The sequence below is a fragment of the Culicoides brevitarsis genome, chromosome 2 (genome assembly GCF_036172545.1).
Source record: "Culicoides brevitarsis isolate CSIRO-B50_1 chromosome 2, AGI_CSIRO_Cbre_v1, whole genome shotgun sequence".
Classification (NCBI taxonomy): domain Eukaryota; kingdom Metazoa; phylum Arthropoda; class Insecta; order Diptera; family Ceratopogonidae; genus Culicoides; species Culicoides brevitarsis.
In genome coordinates this window covers 30111011-30136433 of record NC_087086.1, presented here as the reverse complement: position 1 = coordinate 30136433, position 25423 = coordinate 30111011, and the positions used below count along the sequence as shown (strand labels likewise).

Sequence of the window (25423 nt, the reverse complement as noted above, 5' to 3'; positions counted from 1 at the left end):
TCATTTTTTCTCTGATTCCATTTATGTCAATTTTTTTTTTATCTACGTACGATGCAAAAATTATGCTGTCTGGATTTTTTGTGCTGAAGACGATTTTATTTTTTTGTATGTAGGTATGGAAAACTGCACTTCTTCGGTTGATTAAAACTTTAAAAACATTTTTTTCATAATAATAATAATAATTCGATTTCACTCGCAGCAATGAATGGAGCGAAGTGTGTGTGTTTGGTCTATGCTACATTCGTGGAGTTTGTGACCGAGTCAGTGTGTAGAAGTCGTATAACTTTAAAACTCGATGGATTTTTTTTTTGGTGTGTAAAAATTGTAAAATGGCTAACTTTGCTGGATAAAATACGCAAGTCTCACATTAGCACGGCAAGACTTTTCGAATTATCTCACGAGTGACGTTCCAAAAGTAACGAAATGTACAAAATTTTTCACTACAATTGATAATTTTTTTCATGTATTTTTATTTATTATTTCTTCTTTTTTTGCCTTTTTTTCTGCTTCTTCTCGAGTTGTTGAGTATACCGTAACCGTGAACATACTAATACATTGATTTGAGTTTTTGTTCGAGCAGCGAACGGTGTTCTGATAGAGAATATCGCGCTGCCGTACGAGGAGAGAGAGAACCGTTTCTAGTACACATACACGATTGTTGTTAGGGTTGCCATCTTGAGTGAATTCGTGTATACATTCGATGCATGCGCACGAATTTCTCTCCCAGCGAAACCCAGATAAGTTTTTGAACGGTACACACACACACACAGAGACACACATGATGTGTGACATATGGAAAAAACTAGGCCTAGACAATTTTCGTGCTGTATGGAATGGGTTCATCATCATCATCATCTGCGACTGCATCTGAGAGAGAGACTCGGTAAGTCATTGAACATTACCTTCAGTCGTTCATTTTTTTTATTGCTATCAAATGTTCTGGAAATGCACTTTTTTTCTTCTTCTCCATCATCAATTCTGACTCAACTTCATTTTTTTTTATTAAAAAAAAAATTATAAAAAAATCTTGGAAAAACGGAAATTCCTTTGATAGGCCCTCCTAGAGGGATTCTTTATCACTTGTGTATCTATAGACCTACGAGTGACGTCACTCACGGTTACCATGAACAACAATTCAGGCCTTGATACGTGCGTGCTGCGTGCGATACACACATAAAAAAAAACGAAGAGAGTAACCACGCAGTTCAAGAGCGGTATCCAGTTTTACTGATAAGAAATTTTTACGAGTGTGTACCGCAATTCGTTGTACCTACGGAACATTTAATTATATTATGCGTTCGTTCGTTCGTAGAGCTGCAAAAATTCTATATTTATTTATTTATTTTTGAATGAAATTACTTCCGTATCTTTAGCTTGTGATGTGCGTCGTTGTCAATTGAAGAGAAATTGTCATTAAAAAAGATTTTTCTTTTTTTTTTGCCGGGAAAGGGTGAAGGTTGCTCGAGGATCAAAGGTAGGTACTATTTATACACTACATCATTATAATTTATCCAAATATTGCGTTGCCGAGGTATATTTGAATAATTATTGTCGAACGCAAATCAAAACCAACAGTTGCCAATAGTAATAATAATTATATATCCTTAATTAATTAGCCCCAAAATGTTTGTTTATTTACTATCTCTCTCTCTCTATCTATCTATCTATCTATTTTTCAGTATGGATCTCTGTGTCCCGTTACGAGATGATATAACAACTTACTTACACACACAGGAGTGATAAATATAAAATTCACATGAAAATTTCCAAAATTTTTCGTGTACGAAATGGTTTGATGGAAATTTCGGAATCAAATTAACAATTTGAGCTTGTTTTAATAAGTTGTCGTTTCCATTACATGTCATAGAGTCGCAATGAATAACTAACGGCAGCTCAGCAGAAGCAAATTGTTTTTAAGTATCTTGTTTATCTCAAATGCTAAATAACTGCGAAGATAAGGCGAGTGATATATAGAGAGTGAGGAGCATGGAGATGGATAAAAAATGTTGTACGTTGAATAACTTATGAATATGCATGACACGCAGCAATTCACTGGGACGGACTAGATAATTTCACCTGGGAATCGACGAGTAATGAATTACATCTCTATCTACAGCTTTTTTCTTCTTTTCAACGTATTTTGTAGGAAATTTGCGTCGTGTGAATGTTTCGAGGCACGTGCGAGGTTTTTCTTTCATAATATTTGCTTCAGGTAAGTTTTTTAATGATTTAATTGGATAAGTTCAATTTTATTTTAAACTTAAATATGTGACAAGTGTCATATTTTTCACTAAAGAAATCATTTTTTACTTTAAACTTTTGGACCCATAGACTTCGTTCCACTTGTCGAAAGTTTCTTCGAAATTTTTTTTTCGTTTTTTTTTGAAGAATGGAAAATATCAGACAATTAACATAGAAAAAAGACACATCACCTGATATCAGCATTTCATCAAAAAAAAATGGCATGAGATTTTTTGATGGTTTTGTATTAGTTAGGCCTAAAGTAGTCCAAAAAATCTAAATTTAAAACTCTAGAACGAACCAAAGTGTTTCTATGCATTTTTAGTGAAATCGGGTATGTCAAAGAGGTACTTGAATATACCCAAATGCACTAAAAAATGTCTAAAATCCGTTTGGTTCGTTCCAGAATTTTTAATTTAGGATTTTTGGACTGCTTTGACCTTTTCAGTATGAAATTGATGTTTCTTTGAAGTAAAATTAAAATTTGTGCTCATGAAGTATGCAATGAAGCTTACATTTCATATTTGGAGATTTTTCTTATTCACTCAAGGATTTTTACCATTTTTTCTGCGTCAAAACCTTCCTTAAGTCAATAGAATCTCATTACAAAAAGCTCCTAAGAGATTCGTGAAACAGAACTTGAGTTATAGCGTTACAAAGTTTTAATGGACTTTCAATTTCAGTTTTTCAGAATTTCTAAATGTGCATTGGGTTCATTTAATTTCTCAATTTTCGACAATTCAAGTTGCATCAGTCTTATCATTTAAAATTTAAGTTCTTATTTTATTTGCACAATATCTAGGGGTTTCAAACCTCAGATGCATTGTTAGTCTTAAATCAACTTATAAACATAATCTTTCCTGTAAATTAAAAAAAAAAACAAAAAAATTATCGCAACTTTCTTACCAATTTTTAAAACTACTGCGAAACATGAACCATTCACAACACAGTAATAAATAGGCACTAAATCAAACTTGCTTGACTTGACCTGACAAGAAACTTGCTCTATTCGATGTAAATAAATACATTCGTTTGCCAGAAGTTTCCTTCCAGCAAATTCCCTCGAATGGAAAATTTCGAAATGGTCTCTGAGCTCCGCCAAACATCTCCATTGCATGCCAACTGTCAGCATGTTGCAAAGTAATCGACATGATCGACATCTCTCGTTCGTTACTTGCAAAAATATTGCATTTCCCCCTTTTCTTGTACGCATGTCTCAACTTTTTTCCTGCATGGACACGAACGAACGAACGACAAACGGACGAGCATGTGTGTAATGATGAACAATTGTTGCGTCTCTCGAAGCGAAACCCCTATGTGTATCTTTAACGTTTGTTGTTTTTTTTTGTGTTCGTCGTAAAAACATCCTTCTTCTGGTTTGGTTGCACAGAAACTCACACACGTTTCAAATTGTTTACACTCACCGAATGTCATGTTGTTAGGTTGTTAGATATAGAGGTCAGGGACATTCTAAGCTTGTTTTTTTGTTGTTGTGTGAAATAGCGCGACGCTACGATGCACAAACTCATCCATCGGTGCACTTTCGCGTAACATTTCGCTGTTTTTGTTAGTAGATACATGTATTTATTTAGGTTTTAGCACATCTTGATTTATTTACGACGTTGATAATTATTGTACTACTATTAAGGGCGCACGAGGTTTTGACAAAAAAAAATGTTTTCTATTCAGGATGTAAAGTTAATTAGTTTACTTGACATGACTCGGCTCGACTTGTAGTATTTGCAGACAGATAGCAATAAAAATGAAGGGATGAGTGGTAATTTCCTGATTTTAACCAATTTCGCAGTTGTTGGGTAATTTTGAACAACGAAAAAATAAATTAGAAAGGAAAAAATGAGAACAACCAGGCAACTCCATTGAGTAAACTTATATGCATTCAAATTTATTCGGGACAATCAATTCAAGGCTTCGTAACATTACATTCGAATAAACTATGCCAAAAAATATGCGGGTCGATTATTTTTTTACGTTTTATTCATCCAATATTAACACACAAACATTATAGGTACAAAAAAGTGCTTTCAGTGGCTTTTTTTGCACGAAACATATTCAAGGTGCACTTTTAGTTTATTACAACTGAAATTTTTTTTAATGGTAGAACAAGAAGAAAGCCTTTCAGTGAAATGATAGTCGAAGGAGATTTGAGCGCATTTTGTGACATTTTTTTTAAATAAAAGGTAAGCTTTTACTTATGATTTTTTATTCTCAATTAAAGTTGAGTTAAATTATTTGGAGTTTAATTTTTTTCAGCAAATACTGATCAAAAACTATAAAGATATTGAACATAGGACTTTTGCCATAGGAAACCATAGAGGAAACCACGGATTAAACATTTAACATTAAGGACTTTGTCGACAAAGAAATATTCAAATTAATGAACAAAAAATCTTAAAAGTAGTAAAGACAACATGGATAAACTGTTTGTGATACGAAAAGTCACAGCGAAGGAAATAGAAGGCAAGGATTGATACTAAATGAAGAATAGTATACGGAGAACTCTTAAGTCCTACCATAACTACATATTTCATTGAAAGAATATCCAGAGCTGAAACATTCTAAAAAAAACTCATTTCCTTCAGAAGAAAACAATAATCGGCTTACCGACATATACTTATAACTATTGAACATATTTAAAGTAAGTATCAGGTCAGTCACAATTAATCTAGAGACATATTTGTTAAAATAGCAGCATTTTAAACACAAATCAAGCAAATAGGTGAGAATAATAACGAAAGGTAGACCTTTGAGTTTAATCAATATGAATTTTGGTAAGATACCATTATGGAGAACTATCGATATAGCTCAATGTTATAGGAAGATTTAGCAGTTGCCCAAAGAAATTCTACTCACAACGTAGAAACTTTCATAAAAAGTGATAAGTTATAACTCAAAAATTAAGAAGGACTAACATTTCAATAAAATTCACCAACAGACAGACCCATTAAACATTATGATGATCACTTTTCTAACACATAATTTCTTCTTGTAAAGAAATCAATATAGAAGAGAGTTATTGTTTCAAAACGTACAGTATACATAAAGGTACAAGGTCAAGCAACATTTTCATCTTTCAAGATACAAAAGATGTAACGCGATAAAATTTCCACACAAACGTTATTTTTTTTTCTTCTAGAAGCGAAAGAATAGAAACAAAATAATTGGCCGCTGTCAGCTCCATTTAAAAAGTATGTCATTGTCGCCTTACATAATTTTATAACAATACGATGGCAAAACAAAAACAGAACAATTTACATAATGGAGATTTAAAAATCGCTAATTTTTTTTTATTCGATTACGACATGATAATTGGATCAAGAATTTTTTTTACCTATTTATTCACGTTTATTTATAAACATGCAGTGCTATATTAAAATAAACAACACACAACATTGCAAGGGCTTATCGCAAGTCGCAACTTAGTAAGCGACCTCTAATCATTCATTAAAATTAAATTAATCCACTTGGAAAGATAAAGAGGAAAGGCGCAAATTGATCTGCATCACATACAAAACAAATGAGTAACGAATTAACAAATACTTGAGAAAATTGACAAATTTGAAACATAAATAAATAGAATCGTCGAGTGACGATGTCGACGGGCGGTGATCGACGACACGACGGGGGAATTAAAAATAAAACAATTAGCTCGACGTCACTCACGTGAATCGATATAGTATATTATACCACAGAAAAAAATCGATGTTTTTAAAGTAAATTAATGAGGGCTTTGATTTTTTTGTTGTTCGTTATGTGACAATTATGGCGTGTGGCAGAAAGTACTTATCAAAGTGGAAAAACAATTCTTATCGAATGAAATTGACTCACCTGTTGTTGTTGCCGCTGTTGATCCCCATTATTTATTGTTCTATCACTATCGTCGTTCTTATCACGCAATTTAATCATGAAGGAGTCTTTATTGCGCGGTGCACATAAGACCCACTTGTCGTTGCGCCGCTCAGCGGAGTCTGTCGTGGCTTTTCTGAAGAGCATGCACGTGGTGTGCGGAAACATTTTCAATTAAAAAAATTAAAAGCTGCTTGCGCTTACTATCACTCTGTTTACTTTGTTTCTGTTGGTTTTTGAATTAATTTTGGTTAAGCGTGTGGTAAGGTCATTCAACACGACATCGACGAATACGACACACCTTGTAATATTGTGGTTTCGTTCGTAGAACACCAAAAGCAACTTTTTTGGTCATTTAAGTAATAACGTGTACACAACTTTTTTGAAAGTGTTTTGTCCTCACTTTTGATTTATTTTTTTGTCACTAAATTCAACGTCAGTTTTAAGTCTTTTACAACAACTTCCCGCAACACAAAAAATTATTCTTAAAAAGCCGTCACAAAAATTAATAAAATCTGTTCCGTATTTTGAGAGAAAATGCGAGCTGAGCCCAAAAATGCGTTGCCTCATGCAAAGCACGTCAAAATACGACTGAGCTTCGAAATTTTATTTTGCCGCATATGAAAAATTTTTCCTCTTGTTTTTTTTTTTTTGTTTGTAACTACTACTCTACATACAAGACCAATCCATTGAGACGTTGCACGACTGAATGTAAGTTGCTGTGTTAGGCTGTGTGTCGTGCGGCGACGAACTGAATTGTTGGTGTGGTGACGATGGTGGTATATTTTATATTTTATAACAGCTGAATTAAATTTGATACGAAAGTCGATGGTCGTCGTTGTACCTTTTTTTTCTGTGTGCGAGGAAAGGAGAGGCTTCACTGAGCTTTAACTCATGATACGAGACCTCAATAAACTAGAATTCAAGGAAAATCATGATGCAATCGACAATAGAGTGCTTTTTGAGTAATTTGTTCTTATCGCGACGCGGCGAAATGTGAAAGCTTGTGCAATTTTGTAGAAATGAAGTAGATTAAAAACGTGAATGAATCACATGGTAGAAGAACTTTTAGCTACATTTTAGCAAGTTGTAAAGATAAATGGCACGAAACGTGAGCGGAATGAAGATGCGATGAAAGCAGATGACAAAAGACGAAGACATGCGAGATAAAAATTTATGCAAAAGGAAGCGGAAAATTGCGGAAGATGATTCTTAATAAATTTATTTATTTATTTTGAAAAATTATTGGAAAACTTATGAAAGTTCTTATAGTAATTTTGTCATGAATTTTTATAAAATTTCATTTTTCTAATTTTTTTAAGGATTTTTCATAATAAATTAAATAGAAAAATTTTTCTAAAAATATTGAAATATTTTCATAAAAAATTTGTTTAATAAAATTTAATTAAAATTTATTTATTTATTTTTCTTTTTTAATTTTTTCATTATTTTATTTTTTTTATAATTTTTTAAATTATTAAAAATAAATTTAATTTTAATTAAATATTTTTTGAATATTAATTAATATTAAATATTTTTTGAATATTAATTAATATTAAATATTAACATTCAACATATTTAATAATAGTAATTTTTTTAACTATATTTTTTTTAAATTATTATTTTTCTTTACAAAATTGAAACTTTTCAATTCAAAATTGGCTAAAAATTAAAAAAAAATAATTTTAAAAAAATTAATTTAAAAAATTGGTTCAAAGTGTACCAAAAATTAAACAATTTCGTAAAATTTTTAGATTTACAATTTAAATTTTTTTTCTAATTTTCTCATGAAAAATTTAAGCCTCACTTTTTTAAAAACTTTTTTTAAGCTTTTTAACTTCTTAGCATTTTTTTATTTTTAAAGGTTTCAATTCCTGAATTTTTAATTAAATTATTTTTTTCCTAAATTAAGATTTCTCCAAAAACATTTTAATATTTTAATAATTTTTGAAAAAATATTTTTTAATATTTTTATTATATTAATTAATGATTTTTAAAAAATTTAAATGCTTGTTAATTTTAATATTAATTTGAAAACTTTGAAATAAATTTAATATTATTATTAAATTAAATAAATAAATAAATAAAATAAATTAAATATTAAAATTTCTGAGAATATTTTAGTCCAAAATTTTTATTTAAAAAATTGTAACGGAAATCCCTTCGTAGGTTTTTCAAATAACAACTTTCAATTTTGACACTTCTAAAACCTTTTTTATCGCCAATGCACTTTTGCTCGCCTTTTCTTACCTCCGTGAATCATCAAACAGACAGACAACAAACAAAAAACTCAACAAGTAACGCTTTACGGTAATAAAAAGTAAACATGCGCATAAATCATCAAAATATTTAGTATTATTAAGACATCCTTTATCGTTTCATTTGCCTACATTTAACTAAAGTGACACGCAAACAGCTGAAGTAACATATGGAAGTAATTTTAAGGTACGAAAAAAAATTTTAAAAAAATTTTAGAAATCCAAAAAATTTAATTAATGCCACATAATCTATTTTGGTTTTGCAGACATGAAAACCTGTAATTAGTGAAAATCGAGCGAGTAAATTTAGAGAAATGGCTGGACCAAAGTATAAAAGAATCCACAAAGAGGATCCCGATTCGTCGCATCACCAAATGTACGACGAAGAGGCGTTTCGGGAGTCGGGCAAAGTCGAAATTATCACGACAGCGAACGAGGGAAATGCAATGCACGGGATCGGAAAGAGAGATTTGCTTTGTTACACGTCTTGCATCACAACAGCTGTTATCACGTCGTACTTTGTCTTGTCAATCACACTCACATTCTACAATCAGTGGATCTTTAAAGTGAGAAAATTCGAGTAAAATTTTCATTTTTTCCATGATTTTCATGAAAATTTCCTTGCAGCGCTTCAAATTTCCTCTTTTCGTGACTTCATATCACCTGATAACAAAATTTATCTTGGCAGCGATCGTTCGTTTGCTCTACAAATGCATCACCGGCAAGTCTCGCGTCATGTTGGATTGGAGGACTTCCGTACAGAAAATGGCTCCCACTGGATTGTGTGCCGGCATCGACATCGGATTTAGTTCGTGGGGTCTGGAACTTGTCACAGTGTCACTTTATACGATGACCAAGTCGACGACAATCATTTTTATCTTAATTTTCGCCATCGCGCTCGGTTTGGAACGGAAATCTTGGTTCCTGATGGCGATTGTTGTCATGATTTCGGGCGGTTTGACAATGTTTACGTACAAATCGACGCAATTTAACCTCATTGGGTTCTGTTTGATCCTTTTCGCGTCCTTTATGAGTGGCTTCCGATGGAGTTTGGCACAACTAATAATGCAAAAATCCAAATTGGGACTTCACAATCCCGTCGATATGATTTATCACATGCAACCATGGATGATTTTGAGCATTTTACCCATCACGGTGATCTTCGAAGGACGAAAACTCGTCGATAGCAGCGGTTTTTTGGATTCCCTGCCACAAGACGTCATCATGGAATGGGTGATGAAACTCTCGGCAGGCGCTTTTATTGCATTTATCATGGAATTGTCGGAATTTCTGACACTTTCGTACACTTCCAGTCTCACGCTGAGCGTCGTGGGGATCTTTAAGGAGATTTGTCAACTTGTGCTCGCGATAGAATTCAATCATGACTCGTTATCGCTCGTAAATGTCCTTGGATTGTGTTTGTGTCTCGGCGGCATCGTCTGTCACGTGCTAAACAAATATTGCAGTTACGCCAAGGCACAAGAAGAAACGTCGTCAGTATGCTACGAAACGTATCCACGTGCCGCACGTCGTCAAGCTGGCACCAGTAACGAAGCCTCGCTGCTCGAAAGTGAAAATTTCGACATTTCCGAGACCGATGACGAGAACGAGAACGAAGATTCGAATGTTATTTACGATGTTTTGAAGCGTCGAGACCCCCGCAGATAGCAAACGGACGACGAAACGGACACCTACTAAGAAATTTTGTGATTTTATGTGAATTTCCTACTTTAAAACCTACTAATTGTCGCTCAAACCTTTGCGAACTTTACATTCCAACACTATGGTCTGACCAATTTTACGTGCGCGTCACGTATTTATCAAGTATTGTTAACTTATTCAAACTTTCCGAAACACTTGCGAGCGTTTCCTCAACAAAAAAACATATTTTTAGAAACTTATAACGAAATGTGGACTTAAATATTGACGTTTACAACTAATAAAATTATGGAAAAATGTTTTTATTAATTATCCGGCGGTTTAATGTGCGGCAATTTAAAGTTTTTAATATTTCTAAAGATAATTTCCTGCGAAATCCCGTATTTTTCACTGGACTCCGCTAAAGAAGCGCCTTTTTTACATTCACAGATCGCCATTTCGAGTTGTTTTTGATACGCCAATGCCTTTTCTCGCAACGATTGAACGGGATTTCGATCTTTTTTCTGGAAATTTTGGAGCCTTTTAACATTTTTATCAATTTTAGCCGGGACTGGAATCGAAAATTCCTCGATTTGAGCAATTTTTGGCACTTCAGGCAAATTTTGAACCACAGGAACGATGGGAATTAGAGCGTCAATGAGTTCCATTTGGATTTCTTGAACCTCGTCGGGCTTGTCATCAACTACATTAGAGGTATTTGTGTCCGTATCTCGCAAATCTTGTACCAAAGCGTCTAAGGTATCATCTAAACTGGGCATTTGACTTTGGGAGAAGAAGCCATCGAGGATGATTTTGATACTTTTGATGTCAAGTAACGTCGCTGCCTCCCACAAATCGTTCAAATCCTTGCAATCGATGAAAAGTTCGCCTTTGTAGATGAAGCAAATGAGAGATTTGAGACAATTATAAGAGATTTCTGGTAAAATTATCTCGGGAATGAGCGATTCATAGGGATAAGAGTCAAAAATTTGCTTAAAATAGTCACTTGATGAGGATAAAATCGATCGATGGCAGTGAATTTCCTTTCCTTCGGTCTAAAAAAATAAGTTTAAAAGTTAGAAAGAATAAAATTCATGAGAGAAAACTTACTTTTAAGACACAATCTGTGAACATCCGTTGATCGTTGTACAATTCGTGGCACAAATCCTGCAGGTGATCCCTGAATTCGACCCAAGAAAGGGTTGTTTGAGTCATTTTTCTTCAATTTTTCAACAATTTCTTGTCTTTTGAGCTTTTTTGGTTGTTTATCGTCACTATGGATTTCCTCTGAAATCCGTCACTAACCTCTAGTTTTGTTTACAAACGTTTTGGTGCCGAAAAATCATTCTTTACCAAAAAAAATCACTAAAGAATGGCAAATCGCACAGTAAAGGAAGCAAAAAACCTTCACGGGACAAATCCGCAGTACCTCGTTGAGAAAATCATCCGTTCCCGCATCTACGACTGCCAATATTGGAAGGAGCAATGTTTTGCCTTGACCGCGGAGCTCTTGGTCGATAAAGCGATGGAATTGCGTTACATTGGCGGCGTCTACGGCGGAAATATCAAACCGACGCCTTTTTTGTGTTTAGTTCTAAAGATGCTCCAAATCCAACCGGAAAAAGATATCATCATCGAATTCATCAAAAATGAGGATTTAAAGTACGTGCGAGTTTTGGGAGCTTATTACCTCCGTCTCACGGGCTCCGCAATCGATTGTTACAAATATCTCGAGCCCCTGTACAACGACAATCGAAAACTTCGACGACAAAATCGCGCCGGGCAATTTGAACTCATTCACATGGACGAATTCATTGACGAACTGCTGCGCGAGGAACGCGTTTGCGATATCATTCTTCCTCGCATCCAAAAACGCCACGTTTTGGAAGAAAATAACGATTTACCGCCAAAAGTCTCGGCATTAGATCTCGACGACGACATGGAAGAGGAAGATTACGAATCATCGGACACGGAAGTCGTCGAAATGACGAAAAAAATCGAAAAATTGGAGAAAAAATCGAAAAAGGAGAAGAAAAAACGAAGTCGCAGTCGCAGCAGAAGTCGAAGCAGGTCGAGATCCCGCTCAGATTCACGCGAAAGACGCCATCGGCACAAAGAAAAGGAACGAAAACGCGAAAAACGGCGTCATGAGGACCGTGGGGAGCGACATAGGGAACGAGAAGACGAAAGAGATTACCGCAGAAGGGACGAACGGGAGTACGAAAGACGTCGGAGCCCAAAAATGTATGATAGAAGAGGCTCTCCTGATAGAAGATATTCGAAACATTACGACGATAGACATAGTAGACGATCTCCGGAGCGTCATTCGGACCGTAAAAGACGGTATTAGTGAGTAATTTACTTTATTGACTTCTAAAAATTAATTAAAAATAAAAAATAATTCAAAATATTCGAACTTTTAATACTTAATTCTAATTTTTTCTAATTTTAGCAGAGAATGAAGGCGTTTTTCGTGCAAAAAATCGTTTTTTCTTACATTTAAACGGCGTAAATTCAATTATTTGTACTCTAAAGCTAATTATTTTATGAGATTCGGTTGTGTCACGTACTTTTTAGCTATTAACAATAACATTTGAGTAACTAATGGGATGATAGAATCGCTGAAAAACGCTCACAAGCACCATGCAAACGATGATTCCAGCATAAATTACTGCCGAAATGACATTAAAAGCACCTGGAAAGCCCGATTCCAGCGTTGCCTTGTAAACTTGCGTGTAAAGTGGGACAGCTGCCATCGGCATAAGGCTCTCAAGTGAAGTTGTGAACGAATATAACTTGCCAATTTCGTTTCCTGACGTATTGGAATGCTCCGAAGTGGTTGCCAGGATGGATCGACACATGGGGGAGACCAATCCTTTGAGCAAAGTAAGTCCAATTCCCAGATAAAGGTGCCACGAGATGAAAGCCACGGCGGAAATGATCGAATCCAAGAAGCAACTCGAGAAGGCAATGATCGCCAAAGTCGTTTCTGACAATTTAAAGAACTTTTTCAAGCCGTACATGGCGATCAAGTTACCAAAAATGAGCGAAACTGTGTTAGTTGTCGCATAAATTGTGTATTTTCGGACGTCCCATGCGAACTTGTCGCGCACAAACAGGAAAAATACCTGCTGATTGCCTTCCATGATGAAAATTGAGAATCCGAGCGATATCATGACCATCCAAATGATGGCGCGATCGTGATTTGGACGCCGTTTGAAGCAAACTGCAAACATGTCGCGTACCAGTTCGAGTCGAAACAGCTCGCGGAACATCGAGGCACGAGAATCGAGTTCGCTCATCTGTTTGCTTTCCTCAATGAAGAAAATTGTGTACAAAAATGCGATTAAAACGGCTCCTGCGGCGATTCCAAAGACTGTTGTCGTGTTTGTTAAGGCGTAAATGTAGCTGCTGAGCCCAGATCCGAGCAAAAGTCCCACAAATAAGGCGGCTTCGACGACACCCATCTTCACTGCGCGATTTTTTTCCGTCGTGATATCCGCAATGTAGCAATAAATGCCCGTTATCATCGTACAAACACCGCCCAGGGTCGCTACGGGTATCGATGCGAGTACATAATACCACGGATTGATGATGTAAACGTCTGAAAACGCACACAAAATGCAAATTAGCAAATATGTGAGGAAAAATCCCAGCAAAGATGCGGTAATTATGGGTTTTCTTCCGAAAATATCGCTCCATGGTCCAATAAAGAGACTCAAAAATGCAGGAACGAGCGCCTCGACGAGCGATTTTGTCATTATTAGATCGGTGACGTAGGGTTGCACGCGTTTTTCGAGATCCTGAACGGCTTCGCTTTCATTATTTGTGCCCAAAACGACGCAATCACTGAAATTATACTTGAGCTCGGACACGCAAACTTGGAAAATTATTTGATCCACGAAGACAGTAGCTCCCAAATTGTAGGCGAAGAAGAGTAAAAGCACCACAGGCTCCAAAGTGAAGAAACGACGTGACGGTTGATCGCCATCCAATGACGCAGTAGCGAGAGTTTCCACAGAACTTGATGCTGATGGCTCACTCATTTTGCTGCGTGAGGGGCGTTTATGTTCCTTTTGACGTTAAAATAATCACAGATACTGAAAATATAATTGAAACGTTAGAAATCTTGTTGCGACTTGATTAGAATGCAAATAGATTAATTGAAGTTTTCTTATCAGTAAATTGTAACTTTTTGTCACAAAAGTATCGTTCGAAGGTCTCTGATTACGAGCTTAGTGGACTAATTGAAAATAACAAAAGAAGAAAGTTTCGTACCAATAATGGATTTTCGATTATGTAATGATACGTGGATCAGCTACCTGACTCCATTTACACAGGATTTCAGGTTTAAATAGTTGCCTTTTTAAAATTTTAATTGGTTAAAAATGTAAAAAAAATATCGAAATTATTAAAAAGAGATTTACTCCGTCTTTGTTTAGTAAATAAAATTCTTGAGGCCGAGACAAATATGAAAAATTTTTCCAGTCTCGTTCTTCTGATTATTTTTTTGTTTGAGAAATTTTCAATCAAATTAAATAAATTTAATCTATTTTTATAATTATTTATTATATATTATAATATTTATTAAATTTTATACATAATTAGAAATTATTTCAGGTAAAAATCGAAACTTTTCAAATAAAGTACGTAAAGCAGTAAGTAAAATATAAGGGAATGTATTACTTATGTTCGTTTTTGTACAAATTAAAAGCTATCAAACTCCCATCAAGTAAGCAAACAGCAAAAATTCAAAAAAATTGAAACAGAAGATATGTCCTTATTGTGGAAAAAAGCAATTAAGAAAGATTGGGAGCGCCATTTGCTCATCGTGCATTGAGATCGGTTGGATAACGTCACGAGAACATTTTTTATGGTGAATCGTTTGCCGATTGATTTGCCGTTGATTCATTGCCGCTTCAACTGAGCCTAAATGATGCATGAGTGCAAACTTCGCCTTTTCACAAATTTTACCTCAGAAATGTTCATGGGATGGAGTTTTCCTTCCAAAGCAGAGGAATTGCAGAGATTTGTATCGTCACACAAAAATAATTAATGCCTTGTATTAATGGCTTTATTGTTTTTGTCATTGTTTTAGAAATTTCGTCTTGTAAAAGGTTGAACTTTAAGTGGTATTGATTTACATCTCAGTTATGCGAATATTTTTTTCAAAGCTGGCAAATTTGTTAATTATTGACAAAACGTCTTTATTTTACAAATGAGTTTTCCATATATTATTTTTATAAAAAAAAACAATATTACTAAAATAAATTCAAAAAACTAATTTTTAAAAATTTTTTAAAGAAAAAAATAAATTTTTAATCATCTCAGTTAATTTTAAATTTTTACATACAAAAATATGAGGAATTTTTAAAAATTCTCAAGAAAATTGTAAATACATTTCATTTTTAATATTCAACTTATGAAATTTAAAACATTTTTTATTATTGTATCAACCTAAAGTCTTTCCCTGATTCCAACTCATAGTAATTTTCGTTTGAACTTTGTAATCAGAAGAAAACATCACAACAAATCAAAACGATTTGCCGCATTGAGTTGAAATTTTCACGAAAAAATCGAATAATTAGGTAAATAAATCCTCATTTTTACTTCCAAAGAACTCATTTTAATCGAAAAACTTTGAATTTCAGTAAAATGTCTCGCAAAGAAGCTCTTTCGCAGTTCATCAACCAAATCCATGGACGTCCAGTGGTCGTGAAACTCAATTCCGGAGTCGATTATCGTGGAGTTCTCGCCTGTTTGGATGGCTACATGAACATTGCTTTGGATCAAACGGAGGAATATGTGAATGGACAACTCAAAAATAAGTACGGAGATGCGTTTATTCGTGGCAACAACGTTTTGTACATTTCAACTCAGAAAAGGAGGGTCTAAAAATTGAGGAATAAAAGGAAATTTCTTACAAATTTTTTGGTTTTTTTTTTAAATTGACTTTTTAGAACAGAATTTCTACTAAAAACTCTTTGAAATGATGAAAAATACGAAATTTGAAGGATTTTGAGTCAAATAAGTCAAAGAAATTATCATAGTTCTCGAACAGGAACTCAAAAACTCACCTTCAAGGAACTTAAAATTATTTTTAGACAACAAAATTGATATAATTTTGAAAAAAAATCTAAAACAGGGATATTTTTTACTTTTTTCAAAAAAATTTTGCCTACCAAGTTATACTAAAAACCGAATTTTGACATTTTTATCCCAAAATATTAATTTTTAAACGAAAAATTATCAAAATTTAACCAATTAAACGAAATCACAGTCAAAAACTTTAAAAATTAACTCAAAAAATCGATAAAATCCAATATTGGTAACACTTTATTCAATAAAAATTTATCACATATCTTACTTAGAGGCTAAATTCATTGCGGAGGCTTTTCAAATATAAAGCTTTTCGTTGCTATTCTGCGATTTTTTGATCTTTTTCTGTTAATTTGTACTTAAACCTATCATTCTCTTAGTCATTTTTTTTTAAATTGTTAAAATTTTTGGTCGTTTCTTACAAAACTATATTCGTAAATTTCCCGTAAAATCGAGAAAAATTCAACTTAAAGCTAGAAAAAAATTCTTAGGAGAGACTACTTTTTTGGTATCAAGATGAAACCTTCTTCCACTTCTTCGGCGGGCATATCTGGCGTTCCTTGTTGCTGCTGCTGCGGTCGATGCAGATTCAGGGCTTCACATTGGCGCAACATTGCATCACGAATTTTGATAATTTCCTCCTAAAAAAATTTTTTTTATGAATTTTTCAAAAAAAATTACGAATTTCGGCATTAAACCTACTTTTTCCTTTAAACGTTGAAGAAATATCAGCTTTTTTTCTCTCTCTTCTGGCGTCATCTGTGCCAGTATCTCGTCTTTGCGTTGTTGCGTGTAAGCCAGTTCTGTTTGCACCTAAAAAATAATTGAATTTAATGAAAATTTTTGGTTAAAATTTCAAAAAAATGACTTACTTTTAAATACTCTTCCGCTTTCCGAATGTGATCGGCGTAAATTTCCTTGGAAATGCGACTCGTGGGATCCGGATCGATGGGTCTCAAGTGCGGATCGAGCATATATTTGATCGAATTTTTGTCGAACGACGATTCGCTGCTGTTGTCACTCGTGTTTGTCGTTGTAATTGTCGACTCGGACGAGCCGCTGCGTTTTGTGATCGTTAGACGTTCATTGCCTTGGCTGTTTGCTGCAACGAAAAATGATGAAAAATTTTTACAAATAAATTACGAGACTAATCAGACTGAAAAAATCCGCGAGCGTTAATAGATTTATGTGACGCTAATTGGAAATTATATTAATTTAATAGAGACGAACGCGAAAGAAGAAAAAAACGTAAAAATAAAGTCAAGGAAATCAAAATAACAGAAAAGTTTGGCGACGACGAAGCGTACAGTAAATAATCCAACAGCCTTGAAGGGAATCTGCTATGATCGTTGCTGCAGCAGCAGTTGTATCACAAATTGTTGAATTTTTCATTTTTTGTATCACTTTTGTCCTTTTTTTCAATTTTTTTTTGTCTAATTATTCATCGCGACTCGCTTTTTTTGATCAAATATGGCAAAATTCTCAACGCACGCGCGCCAAACTATTTTGAGAAGATGCCTCTTCTAATTTTTTGTTGTTTTCAAGAGATCACTTGTTTCTGAGGACACTCAAATTAAACCAAAATTGCATTTCATGATTTATTATGCAATCTTTTTTTGTCGTCTTTGTTTGTCGTGTAAGTAAAATTTCGTCAAATTTTCATTTTTTTTACATTTTTTTGGAATATTCGTTACATTTTCTTCTTTTTCATCGTTTGACGCATAAATTTTCGAAAAAAATGAGGACAATATATTTTTTTTATAAATTTTTTTTGAAAAAATACGAAAACGCTTGCCGATTATGATGACTAATTCATCTATTTCACGTTGTTTTCATGCGAGACTTGTTCGCGAGCCGACATCCAAAATTAAACTGAGGGGAAAATGAATGAATTTTACAGAAATTTTACTTTTGCCGAATGAATTTGCGGAAATTTTGGCCTTTTCATGTGATGTTTGATCGCATTTTCGAGAAATTATTGAAAAAAATTGATTTTCGAATTTTTTCGAAAATTTGAAAAGTAATTTCGAATTTTCGAAAATCGATTTTTTTGAACAATTTTTTGAAAAGGACATGAATTTTTATTATTTTTCATGAAAAAAATGACCATTGAGTGTAATTATTGTAACGAAATGTCATAGATCATTGCCAAGAATGTAATTTTTTTCGTGTCTATATTTAACTTTAATAACAACAAAAGTTACTTTACTTGTTCTCTTTATATATTTTTTTTTCTTTCAAGCTTTTACGGTTTGTGTGTCAGGATTCCAATTTGCGGAGCATATTTGTCAATCACTCATCTCGCACGTGTCATGTCGCGAGCATAAATCTAAATTTCTCGTTCATTGACCCAATTCTCGCGTTGGATGAGTCATCCGCGCGTCTCGACACGCACAACATATCATCGACATCGTAAACATAATTTTACACTAAACGAAGCTAATAATGGCAACGATGAAAATTATGAGTAATGTCATTTCGTTATGCTATGTCAAGCCAGGTGCAAATGCAATAAATAATAAATGAATTGTCTAGCACGGCGACGTACACAGAAAAAGTTTTGAGAGAAAAAAAAATACGAAACTAATTTGAATGAAAATTAGCCGAAAATTGCAGTCTAGTGGATTGAAAGTATTTTTGTTTAAAACCAGGCGCCACGTAATCTAAACAATCTAGTTAGCGAAATGGATTTTTGAGGCAGAAACAAAAATCTGGCTTTTGTTAATTATTTTTTTTTAATTTCGAAAAAATTTCGATCGTTCGAAAATTTGTAAAAGATCAAATCAAAATTTGTTCAAAAATCGAATTTAATTTTTTTCGAAGATCAGAATGATTTTTTTCGAACATCGAGTTCAAAATAATTTTTTTTGAAGATTCGATTGAATTTTTTTTTCGAAGATCGAGTTAAATTTTTTTTTTCGAATATTAAATAATTTTTTTTCGGAGCTCGTGTCGAAATTTACTCGAATATCGATTGAAATTTGGATCATTTAAAAATATAATGAAGGTCGAAATGAAGTTTTTTCGAATATCGAATTAAAATTTTTTCGAAGATCAAACTCAAATATTTTTTTGAAGATTTAATTGCAATTTTTTTCGAAGAACGAGTTAAAATTTATTCGAATATCGAAAAAATTTTTCGAACATTGAATAAAATTTTTTTCGAAGATCGAATTGAAATTTTTTCGAAGATCGAGTCAAATTTTTTTCGAAAATTGAATTAAATTTTTTTTCGAGGATCGAATCGAGATTTATTCGAAGTTTTTTCGAAGATCGAATAAAAATTTATTCGAAGAATTGAATTGAGATTTGTTTCGAAGATACAATCGAAAATTGTTTTTCGAAAATTATTCAAATTTTTTAGTCGTTAGGATCTGTCAAGATCAATAAGACAAAAAAATTGTTCGAAAATTCAAATTTTAAACCGTTAAGATCTGATCAGTCATTAAAAATCTCTCTGAGTCACGATGTCGTCGTCTCCCAATCTATCCCAACACATTTCTTTTTATTTTATATAACAACACAGAGATGAAGCAGAAGAACGAACCGATTTTTTTTTCATTGCGTTCTATTTTGAGAACTCGATGATTCATCCGCCTTTTGATATTGTACAAATATAAAATCAAGTAAATTCGTGGCGTACATTCAAAATACTATTAAATACATCTGTTCTACTGTTTTATTATTTATTTATTTTTCTTTTACTTGAGAAGCATGTTTTCCCCCGTTTTCATTTTGCATCAAAGTCGATCGCGGCGAAATGGCAGCGAGCGACGAAAGAAGTGTGTTGACCACTTGTTCGGGATTCAAATGATTGATCAACATCGGAAATATAAAAAAATTGTGCGATTTTCGAAATTGTACAAAGAACATCGCGCATATTTCGAAAGAAACCTTGTTTACTATTTATTTTTCGAACACACAGTCGTCGATGATGTTGTTTACGTTTTCTTCTCTAATTAAATTTAAAATATTTCTTGTCGTTTTTTTCGTGCAAAGACAAAAGTGTTTTCACTCTGATTCATTCTTCACGAATGTTGTTGTTTTGACAAGGTAAGAATTTTTCTCAAAAAATTTTCACTTTTTTGTTGTTCGAAGTCGATATCGAACCCACCTGTCATCAGAATTGTAAATGTTGTAACTCTTTCCATGTTTTTTTTTTATTTTAAATTTTTTTTTAATTAAATTTTATTATTAATGTTGTTGTTAATTTCGGTCCATTTTCTCAAGAAGCAGAGAGGAAAAACATGCGATCCGTTTGACTTAACGAATGAAACTAAAGTGAAATTGCGATTGTCATGGTTGTTGGCCATATTGCGTTGAAAAGTCGTTGAAAATAGAGAAGTAGCGTTGCATCAACAACAACGGTCAACAATTTTTCGATGCTTTTCTTGCTTATATTTTAGAATGAGAAAGAGATTTCCGATGGAAGAAGAAAAGTGTAATGAACTTTCGGTGATGATGCGACGACACCCATCGACGACTACAATGTATTGTTGCAAATGCTCAGAACATTAATTAAACACGAAAGTATGTTAAAAATTTATATTTAGTCGCAGTGAGGTGCAAAGTGAAGTGTTGATTAATCAATTAGGTAATTAATGATTGAATTGACGTTTTGGCGTGCGAGTTGGGAATTTTGTAAACAGTTGGGAAATTTTGCAAAAAAAAGAAAAATTTTAATTTTTTAATTTAATTTTCAATTAATTTTTATTTAACGTAAAAAATATCATAAAATTTAAAAAAAAATTGAAATTATTAATTCTTAAAAAAAATTCGAAAATTTGAAATTCGAACTTAATTTCGAAAACTCAAGTATTAAGCATATTTTTAATGATTTAAAAATTTTAGTAACATAATTATTTTTTGAACGCCGAAAAAACATTTGAATTTGTTTAGAAAACTTAAATTTGATTGAAAGTCGTAAATATCAAATTTTATTGAAGTTTCTTCAAAGAAGTAAGAGAAAATTTTTTATCTTTATAAATTTTATTAAGTTAAATTTCGAAAAATTTCAATTCGTAATGAATTTCGAAAAATTATTCAAATTGTAATTGATTTTCGAAAATTTGACATTCAAATATAATTTCCAAAATTTTAGTTTTGAATTAAATTTCAAAATGAAGAGATTCGAACTTAATTTTTGAAAATTTGTGTTTCAACGTTTTTTCGAAAATTTTATATTTTAACTTAATTTTAAAAATTTTAGATCTAAATTAATTTTCGAAATTAAAAAATTCGAACTCGATTTTCGAAAATTTGTATTTCGAACATAATGTCGAAAATTTTAGATTAAATTGAATTTCGAAATTAAGAAAGTCGAACTTAATTTTTGAAAATTTGTGTTTCAACGTTTTTTCAAAAATTTTATATTTTGACTTATTTTCGAAAATAATTTTCGAAATTAAAACTCGATTTTGAAATTTTCGAACTAAATTAAATTTCGAGATTAAATTGAATTTCGAAATTCGAACTTATTTTCGAACATTTTTCTTTTATACACCGCAAAAAATTATGAAAATCCTAGAAAATGATCAATTCTTTGAAAACGAAACATCGGAATTCCTCATCATCTTCTACTCTCTCTCTAAGAATCTCTTTATTGTTTGTTCCTCGATGATTCATCGAAAAATAGCAGACCAGATGTTAGTTTGCGAGAATTCATTCAAGAAGCTGGCAAGTCAAATCTCAAAATACCGTTCACTTGATTAATTGGGTTCAAAAATATCAAGCAGCATATTTGAAATAGTTCGTCGTTCAAATCATCATTCGACTCGTTCGCTGATTAGACGCGTCCTAATCACATGTCTGTTTGCGGCTCTTTGGTGTGTTTGCATTAATTACGGGCCGCGCGATGATAAATGCTCGTCACTCGAAATGTGTGAAAGGAAAAACACCGAGGAATCCGAGAAATGTTACGCGAGACCGCGAGAGAGAGATGACTCATCCGCGCATCGCGCAAGTTGATAAAATGCAAAAAAAAAAATTTTTCTTCTGACTAATCGCAGACCGTGCCGCATCTAAAAATTGTATTTTATAATTAAACTGTGGTGTTGTTACATTCGAAAAAAAAAAACATTTATCACGTCGCTCGATGCAATTTGCGGTTTCTTCTGTGGCGAAATTGTTTCGTCTCTTTTGTCAGTGGTGCGCGGCGTGCAGAGAAGCAGATGCATCGCGATAAAATTGCTCTCTTTTCGTGATTAGAATCTATTTTGGCGCAGCAGTTGACGATGACTCATCGTCGTGCACGGACCACAAATCGCGAAAAGTCAAGTCAACACGGCAAGAGACATTGTTTATTATTGCAATAATTATTGAAGAAGTGCAAAGTGACGAGAAGAGTTGCTTTGCTGCATTGCGAAATGGCCGAAAGTGATGATTAAGTCAATAAATCGAGTCGCGGAATCGTTCGAGGTGAGTGTTTTATTATTACTTTTCGCCAAATTGTAGCGAAAAATCTCTTATTACCGACAAATGACAAGCCGACGACGATGAAAAATGACAGACGAGGTGTTAGTGTGAAAGTGAAATGCGTGTTTTCGCGACGTTTAATGAAAAAAATGACTGCAATTGATCTGTTATTGCAAATTGCTTTCCAACGGGTGGCATTTTTTGCGTGGATTTTGTCGCGAATTGTCATATCGAAGTGTTTCACTAACCTGGATAAGGTCCTTTGGCATGCGCTGTTGATTCATCTTCCGTTGTGTATTCTGGTAAGGCCCAAGCGTTCTAAAAATGAAAAAAATTTAATTAATTTTTTTGATATTTTGAGAGGTTTTTGATCGATTATAGTCAATTTTTATTGAAATTCATTTAAAAACTACTTTAAAAAAGTATTTGTCAGTAAATTTTTATTGATTTCAATTTTTTGACAAAATTGATTAAAAATGTCACAATTTTAAACAGTTTGGAGCAAAAGTATAGAAACTTGTCCTAAAATTAATTTAAAAAAAAAATTAAAAATGAGGAAAAAATTCAAAATTTTTAATAAATTTGAGAAAAATTTCAAACATTTGATTAAAAATGTTTTTCAAAAGAGTATCTGATTAAATTTTTGGTCAAAATTGATGAAAAAAGTCAAAAATTTAAACAATTTGGAAGAAAAAAAAATGAAATTTGTCCTAAAACTTTTTCAAAAAGTATTAAAAATGACAAAAAAAAAATAAAATTTTAAAAAATGCAAAAACTATAAGGCGTATCTGTATAATTACGTGCCTTGCAACATTTGGAAAAATCGAGAAAAAATTCTAAATTTTGTTAAAAAAAATTTTTTAAAAATACCTCTGAGTAAAATTTTTAGCTGAAATTGATAAAAAAAAATAAAATTTTAAATAATTTTTGAGAAAAATATGGAAATTAGTTCATATTAGAAAAATCATATTAGAAATGAGTAAAAAAAAAATTACTAAAAATGATGAACATTTTCTTAAATAAGCCTTAATTTTTAAATGATTTTAGAAAAAATATATAAATTTATTCAAAACCTCATTCAAAAATGATTCGTAAGTAATTTTTTGAAAAAATTTCAATCAAAATTGTTCAGTTTTGTATGATTTCAGGAAAAAAAATACAAATTTTTTTTCAAAAAATCATTTAAAAAGAACTTTTGACTAACATTTTTGGAAAATTTCTGTGAAAATTGATGAAAGAGTCTCAACTTTGAATTTTGGGAAACGAAAATACAGAAATTCATTCAAAAATTAATTTAAAAAGAACCTCTAAATAACATTTTTTGTAAATTTTTGATAAAAATTTTTTAAAAAGTCTGGATTTCAAAAAAAAATTTATGAAAACTGCAAAAATTTTTTCACTTGAGTAAAAAATTTGTCTCGATTTCAAAAAAATTTTTTATGAAAACTGCAAAAAGTTTTTCACTTGAGTATAAAATTTGACCATAAATGACAAAAACTCCTTCAAAACTCAAAATTTCAAACAATTATGTGTAAAAACTCACCTTATCGACGTCAACTTGCAACGGCGTCAAAGCCACCCTATTCGAGTTATTCAGCAATCCATTCATCCGATCACTCAGTTGCGGTCTTTCTCTAATTTTGCGATCGAAATCCCTTGTCCAATACTCTTGCGGCTCACTACTCGTCGCATTCCGTGGATCTTTGTACATTTTCGAAGTATACGTTGTCTCCCCTACTGTATTCGAGTACGGCTCATCCAGTGTCGAGTCTTCATAGTCATCCGAACTTCTGTTACTCGGAATCTCAAAATTCAACGGTTGATCGCCTCCCGGAAACAGCGGCAGCAATTTTGTCATTAAATCCACAACTGTTGCCATCGCAGGTCGATTCGTGGGTTCTTGATCCCAACACTTTTCCATGATCGTTTGAAGACATTTCGGGCATCCATCGAGCAACGGCGGCCGATTCCCTTCGTGAACGTACCACATGATGCTACAAACGTTCCCGAGCTCATTAAACGGCTGTTTTCGCGACAACATTTCCCACAAAATGAGACTCCAACTGTACACGTCGCACTTTTCCGTGTAATTTGACGTTTTAAAGACCTCCGGTGCCATCCAAGCTGCCGATCCGCGATTATTTGTCATTTGTGTCGCCTTATCCGCTACCGTGCCAAAGTCACAGATCTTCAATACGGTACCGCATTCACGCAGCAACAGGTTGGGCGGCTTCAAGTCTCTGTGAATGAGGGGTTTTGGTGTCATCGCATGCAAATAAGCGACGCCCTAAAACGAAAAAAAAAATTTTTAATAAAAATTTTTTAATTTTTCTTTACAGAAACCTACTTCCGCACATTGGAGAGCCCAGGAAATCGCATGCCCAGCCGAATACTGAATATGCCGTTGAACATGCAGAATTTTGTAGAGCGAATATTCGCAATATTCCATCACGAGACACACATTCGGGCGTTTTGTGCATGCCCCGTAGAGCCTAACGATGTTTTTGTGTGAAACCCGAGCCATTTGACGAACCTTGAAGACAAGAAAAAAATTTCAAATTACGGTTCAATGTAAAATTTGAATCCAGGAAAATCACTTACTTCCCGTATAAATGTGAAATTGGACTCTAATTCGATCATTTTGACGGCAACATCGATATTGCGCCATCTCGCCCGATGCACTGTGCCAAAGGATCCACTTCCGACTTTCTAAAAAAAAATTATTTTTTTCGGAAAATTAAAAATGTGTGAATGGAGATTTTCCAAAAAAAAAATCACCTCTTTTCGATCTTTGTGATCGATTTCTTCGTAGGGGATTTCCGCGACAAATTGTGACACATCAAAGTCGTCGTTGCGTTGACCAGCCATCCAAAACGCGTTTGTTGCGGGCTTCTGTGTGAACGGGACTC

General features: G+C 33.2%; 6 protein-coding genes across 8 annotated transcripts in view; 2 read left to right on the top strand and 4 right to left on the bottom strand.

Moving 5' to 3' along the window:
* The window catches only part of LOC134831830 (uncharacterized), a 43412-nt gene extending 36742 nt beyond the window's left edge, over positions 1-6670 (bottom strand). For 2 of the 3 annotated variants that reach the window (XM_063845655.1, XM_063845656.1), the window contains exon 1: positions 51-525. Coding sequence is in view for 1 of the 3 variants with exons in the window: in XM_063845654.1 (XP_063701724.1) it covers positions 6088-6273 (186 nt within the window). In the remaining 2 variants the exon portion in view is untranslated. Of the gene's footprint in view, positions 1-50; positions 526-6087 lie in introns of those variants that run through there. The other variant, XM_063845654.1, reaches the window with a different exon arrangement.
* A 1749-nt stretch (positions 6671-8419) lies between these two features.
* LOC134829537 (solute carrier family 35 member C2) lies at positions 8420-10335 on the top strand. The gene is made up of 3 exons (XM_063842638.1): positions 8420-8550; positions 8630-8929; positions 8991-10335. The coding sequence occupies exons 2-3, from the start codon at positions 8678-8680 to the stop codon at positions 10029-10031; spliced, it is 1293 nt and encodes a 430-aa protein (XP_063698708.1). The 5' UTR covers positions 8420-8550; positions 8630-8677; the 3' UTR covers positions 10032-10335.
* LOC134829539 (kelch-like protein 22) lies at positions 10318-11263 on the bottom strand. The gene is made up of 2 exons (XM_063842639.1): positions 11112-11263; positions 10318-11056 (listed from the first exon to the last, which is right to left on the bottom strand). Exons 1-2 carry the CDS (start codon positions 11214-11216, stop codon positions 10328-10330), a joined length of 834 nt encoding a protein of 277 aa, XP_063698709.1. The 5' UTR covers positions 11217-11263; the 3' UTR covers positions 10318-10327.
* A 64-nt stretch (positions 11264-11327) lies between these two features.
* Positions 11328-12440, top strand: LOC134830460 (pre-mRNA-splicing factor 38). The gene has a single exon (XM_063843959.1). The coding sequence runs from the start codon at positions 11374-11376 to the stop codon at positions 12349-12351; it is 978 nt and encodes a 325-aa protein (XP_063700029.1). The 5' UTR covers positions 11328-11373; the 3' UTR covers positions 12352-12440.
* Positions 12385-14447, bottom strand: LOC134830459 (probable peptidoglycan muropeptide transporter SLC46). Its single transcript, XM_063843958.1, has 2 exons — positions 14280-14447; positions 12385-14101 (listed from the first exon to the last, which is right to left on the bottom strand). The coding sequence occupies exon 2, from the start codon at positions 14045-14047 to the stop codon at positions 12575-12577; it is 1473 nt and encodes a 490-aa protein (XP_063700028.1). The 5' UTR covers positions 14048-14101; positions 14280-14447; the 3' UTR covers positions 12385-12574.
* Positions 14448-16333: 1886 nt separating this feature from the next.
* Positions 16334-25421, bottom strand: LOC134829290 (mitogen-activated protein kinase kinase kinase 7). Its single transcript, XM_063842316.1, has 8 exons — positions 25293-25421; positions 25116-25223; positions 24862-25047; positions 24058-24801; positions 22763-22832; positions 16973-17202; positions 16803-16913; positions 16334-16741 (listed from the first exon to the last, which is right to left on the bottom strand). Exons 1-8 carry the CDS (start codon positions 25380-25382, stop codon positions 16598-16600), a joined length of 1683 nt encoding a protein of 560 aa, XP_063698386.1. The 5' UTR covers positions 25383-25421; the 3' UTR covers positions 16334-16597.
* Positions 25422-25423: the final 2 nt, after the last annotated feature.

Excerpts from the sequence above, each read along its gene's own strand:
- LOC134829290 (XM_063842316.1), bottom strand. The coding sequence starts at position 25,382 with ATGGCTGGTCAACGCAACGACGACTTTGATGTGTCACAATTTGTCGCG. Across the intron at positions 22,833-24,057 it reads TGCAAGTTGACGTCGATAAG|AACGCTTGGGCCTTACCAGA; the intron begins GTGAGTTTTTAC and ends TTTCATTTTTAG. Across the intron at positions 16,914-16,972 it reads AAGCGGAAGAGTATTTAAAA|GTGCAAACAGAACTGGCTTA; the intron begins GTAAGTCATTTT and ends ATTATTTTTTAG.
- LOC134829537 (XM_063842638.1), top strand. The coding sequence starts at position 8,678 with ATGGCTGGACCAAAGTATAAAAGAATCCACAAAGAGGATCCCGATTCG. Across the intron at positions 8,930-8,990 it reads ACAATCAGTGGATCTTTAAA|CGCTTCAAATTTCCTCTTTT; the intron begins GTGAGAAAATTC and ends ATTTCCTTGCAG.
- LOC134830459 (XM_063843958.1), bottom strand. The coding sequence starts at position 14,047 with ATGAGTGAGCCATCAGCATCAAGTTCTGTGGAAACTCTCGCTACTGCG.
- LOC134830460 (XM_063843959.1), top strand. The coding sequence starts at position 11,374 with ATGGCAAATCGCACAGTAAAGGAAGCAAAAAACCTTCACGGGACAAAT.
- LOC134829539 (XM_063842639.1), bottom strand. The coding sequence starts at position 11,216 with ATGACTCAAACAACCCTTTCTTGGGTCGAATTCAGGGATCACCTGCAG. Across the intron at positions 11,057-11,111 it reads TCACAGATTGTGTCTTAAAA|ACCGAAGGAAAGGAAATTCA; the intron begins GTAAGTTTTCTC and ends TTATTTTTTTAG.